The sequence below is a fragment of the Pavona decussata genome, unplaced genomic scaffold, assembly GCF_977016875.1.
Source record: "Pavona decussata unplaced genomic scaffold, jaPavDecu1.1 SCAFFOLD_126, whole genome shotgun sequence".
NCBI classification, from domain to species: domain Eukaryota; kingdom Metazoa; phylum Cnidaria; class Anthozoa; order Scleractinia; family Agariciidae; genus Pavona; species Pavona decussata.
Genome location: NW_028145540.1, coordinates 99,171 through 102,500, shown reverse-complemented (window position 1 = coordinate 102,500; position 3,330 = coordinate 99,171). Strand labels below are relative to the sequence as shown.

Genomic DNA, 3,330 nt, shown 5'->3' with positions numbered 1-3,330 from the left:
TGCGTCTGAGGCTAATTATAACTTACCAGAAGACTGTACATTCGAAGGAAGTAGGAACGTTTGGTACTGTCTTTTACGAAACAAATAACTCCTGTTAACTTCTTCTTCCATTTGGCTCGTGATTCCGGCGGAGCAATGTACAACTGAGCTACCGATGTCGCTAGGGTCTGAAAATCATATTTGAATAAGAAAGATTATGTACAATAAAAAGGTCAAGTTTTGACAAATTAAACATGGAACCACACAACAACCTTTATAAAGCTTTTCTAGTAAACTTACCGTACACTTACGACCAATCATACTAAATATTTCTTCATTTTCGTGCTGCGCAAGGCATGAAGACGGCCTGTTGACGCTCTCAGATTTTGGAGCTGACATGATTTTCTTTTTACTACACGGAAGTTCAGCGTTCAAGATTTGGTACTCTGTAAAAGGAGGATACGGACGGGCGGGTGGCGGATGGCGGACGGTGGAATAGCATTTTATTTTTTGGAAAAAAAAATTGGATACTGTTCAAGTTATTGCTTTACTACACCCATTTTTAAATCACTAGTGATCCTTGCAATCTGATTTACTCTCAACAGTGCGATTTATTCACGAATCGCAGTATTTTTTTGTTTTGCTCTAAATCGCATCCTTTTTTAAAAAACCGGGTTTCCTGATAAATATTAATATTGACAAAAAATGTGTGATTTCAAAATGGGTGTGATAAAGGGGTAATTGAACTTTGTGTCGTGCTATTTTGGTCGGATATCATACTTGTGATTTCAAATCGAACTCCGGGCCTGCGCGCTAGCTCTTTCGATTTTGAAATCATGCGTATGATTTCAGACCAAACTGCACTCCACTCAGTTCAATAATCATTATTAATTGTCACGTCCGAAAAATATTTTGGCAATTTTTTTACAGGCACACAGCGAAAACGCTATAGAATGTTTCTTCTCATTTTTCAATCAATTACAAATCAGTCTGAGACTAGTGGAACACCGTACATTAATACGACCACCGTCCAGCCAAAACACATGGTCACATTAATAATGAACATTTACTGTTGTTGTTGAACATGTGTATGAGCTTTCAAGTAAAGCGTTTTATATAAGAAAAGAAAGCGTGGTTATAATTCGACAGATACAAAGCCGTTTATAACTTATTTTCAGATGTCCAAAGATTTCCCTACGTAGGATTTGCGAGCATGCATGTCATTTTCATCCCTGTAAATTTGCGCATAAGCGCCGTTTTCCTTTCAAGAGGGGGACTTTGGGGTTTGAGATCGCTTTTTCTGTTTTCTTGGTTTTGGTCTACATTGTGGTTTTGACAAGATATAAATTAATTTACATAAAAAGTTAGCCAAAATATCTTTGGGGAGGTGACAATTGAGCAATAAATTTAGCAGTATCAGCATCCTAACTTTTGTTTGGTAAAAACAAAGTTAATCCGCCGTCCGGATTTCCCCTTCCGTATCTCTCTTTTACAGAGACTTTCAGTTTCGAGATGACATCACCGCCACGCGCCAAAGCGAGGCCAAATGTTGGGGGACCGGGGCTGAGGGTCGTACTGAGGACGTTCGTGAGACAGGAAATCGATTTGCCGTCCGTGGCTCACGAACGTCTATGCTTAAGCTCCGTAATACGGGCCTGAGGTCTTGCTGCAAAAGAAAAAAAAATAACTCACCAAAATAAAGAAAAGAAGAAGAAATGAAAATCCTGATCGGCCAAGAAATCTCGACGACCAAAAATGATGATTTAATAAGGATTATAAAATCAAAGAGCGACAAAAGTGCGTTTGTTGACATACATTTTATCTCTGGGTTCTCTCGCCAGATAGTTATGATGCCCTCTTTGTCACGAGCTAAAGAGGGTTTAATTTATTTTGTTTTCCACTACCAAAAAATGGCTTTTATAAGAGGCGCGGTAACTGGAGAGAAAATCAGCCTGAACAATTACACTGTGCAAATTATTCTGCCACTGAAGCATAATTTACTGTACTTTTTTATTAATTTAGCTGCACTTGATCCACGCTCTGATTGTCCAAAGAATGTTTCGTGTAAAAATTAAAACACGAGACACAGTGTTTCATGACATATCAAACACCGAGACGAGAGTTGAAAATACGACGCGTAGCGGAGTATTTTTGAAGAACTTCGAGGTTTTTGATATTGTGATGAAAAACTGTGACGAGTGTTTGATATAACTTCTCAAACAAACTGATTTTGAGGGGGAAATTAAGATGCAAAAACGAGAAGTTTTTCATCAGATATCCAAACACGTCACGGTGCGTGATTTTCTTTGTCTTTTGAATTATTAATGACTTTGAGAAGGTGAGATGAATTTTGATTCAGTTTCATCAGGCAGCCATGGTTTGGCGTTTGTCGGCGTTGTTCAGTGGGGGCTAAATTCTGATCTTTGGTTTGGCTTCCTCCTGTAGTTGGATTTCAATTCAGAGAAGGCCAGGTTTGAAATGGGATGGCGCAGTGTTGAGAGTACTTACCTCCCGCCAATGTGCCCCGGGTTCAATTCTCGGTGTTTTAGCCCCATATTTGTTGGCCGAGTTTGTTGTTGGTTCTAGTTTCTCAAACTCCTGAAACGATTTCGGACCCAAAAAACAATTTTATATACACGAAACTCAGTACCAAAAATTCAGGTTTTGTTAATTCTGAAAGCAAAGACATTTTAAGTTTTGCAACCGATAAAGAAACGCGACGAGTTCGTTTGTACGAAAAATAACTGGTAATCTGAAGAAAAGAGATAAGAAAAATACCTTTCAGGCCCAAAAGCTCTTCGAGAGCTTTGATAAACAAACGCCTTCTCCCAGGGTTTTTCTCCGAGTTTCCCGCTTTTCCTCTCTCCGAACAACCAACATTCGCAATTTCCTATTCGACCTGGGAACAGTGGATGAAAGAGCCACTCTGTGGAAGCCACTAAAATTCACATTTATTTATATATTTATTTATCTATTTCTTTTCAAGCGCGTAGCTTTTCGTTTACATTAAAGCCAAGCTATTCTGATGACTGGGCCAGATTCACGAAGCGCTGTTAAGTTTCCTACCCGTTTCGTCACGCAACGCTTCTACCTACTTGAAGCGTTGTGTGACGACCCTCATAACGGCTGTCTGTATGGGAGACTACATCGGACTAGGCTCCAGAAAACAATATTGGAAAAAGTCACGCAAACTTTACCGACAATTTTCTCGACTGTAAAAATTTTTATTTTCGAAAAAGTAAGCCTTCATCGTCGGAATTTTGTGGGATCTTTCTTTTTTTTTTTGGGAGGGGGGGGGGGGGGCATCTTGCTACAAAGCGACTACAACTGGAATATTTTGAAACAGACAAG

The 3,330-nt window shown here is 39.3% G+C and overlaps 1 protein-coding gene across 6 annotated transcripts in view; it reads right to left on the bottom strand.

The window, feature by feature from the left end:
- Positions 1–399, bottom strand: part of LOC146469209 (uncharacterized) — a 36,281-nt gene extending 35,882 nt beyond the window's left edge. For 5 of the 6 annotated variants that reach the window (XR_014867271.1, XR_014867272.1, XR_014867274.1 and 2 more), the window contains exons 1-2: positions 280–399; positions 27–167 (exon numbers count right to left, since the gene is read on the bottom strand). Coding sequence is in view for 2 of the 6 variants with exons in the window: in XM_085123590.1 (XP_084979716.1) it covers positions 27–167; positions 280–378 (240 nt within the window). In the remaining 4 variants the exon portion in view is untranslated. The remainder of the gene's footprint in view (positions 1–26; positions 168–279) is intronic. The other variant, XR_014867273.1, reaches the window with a different exon arrangement.
- Positions 400–3,330: the final 2,931 nt, after the last annotated feature.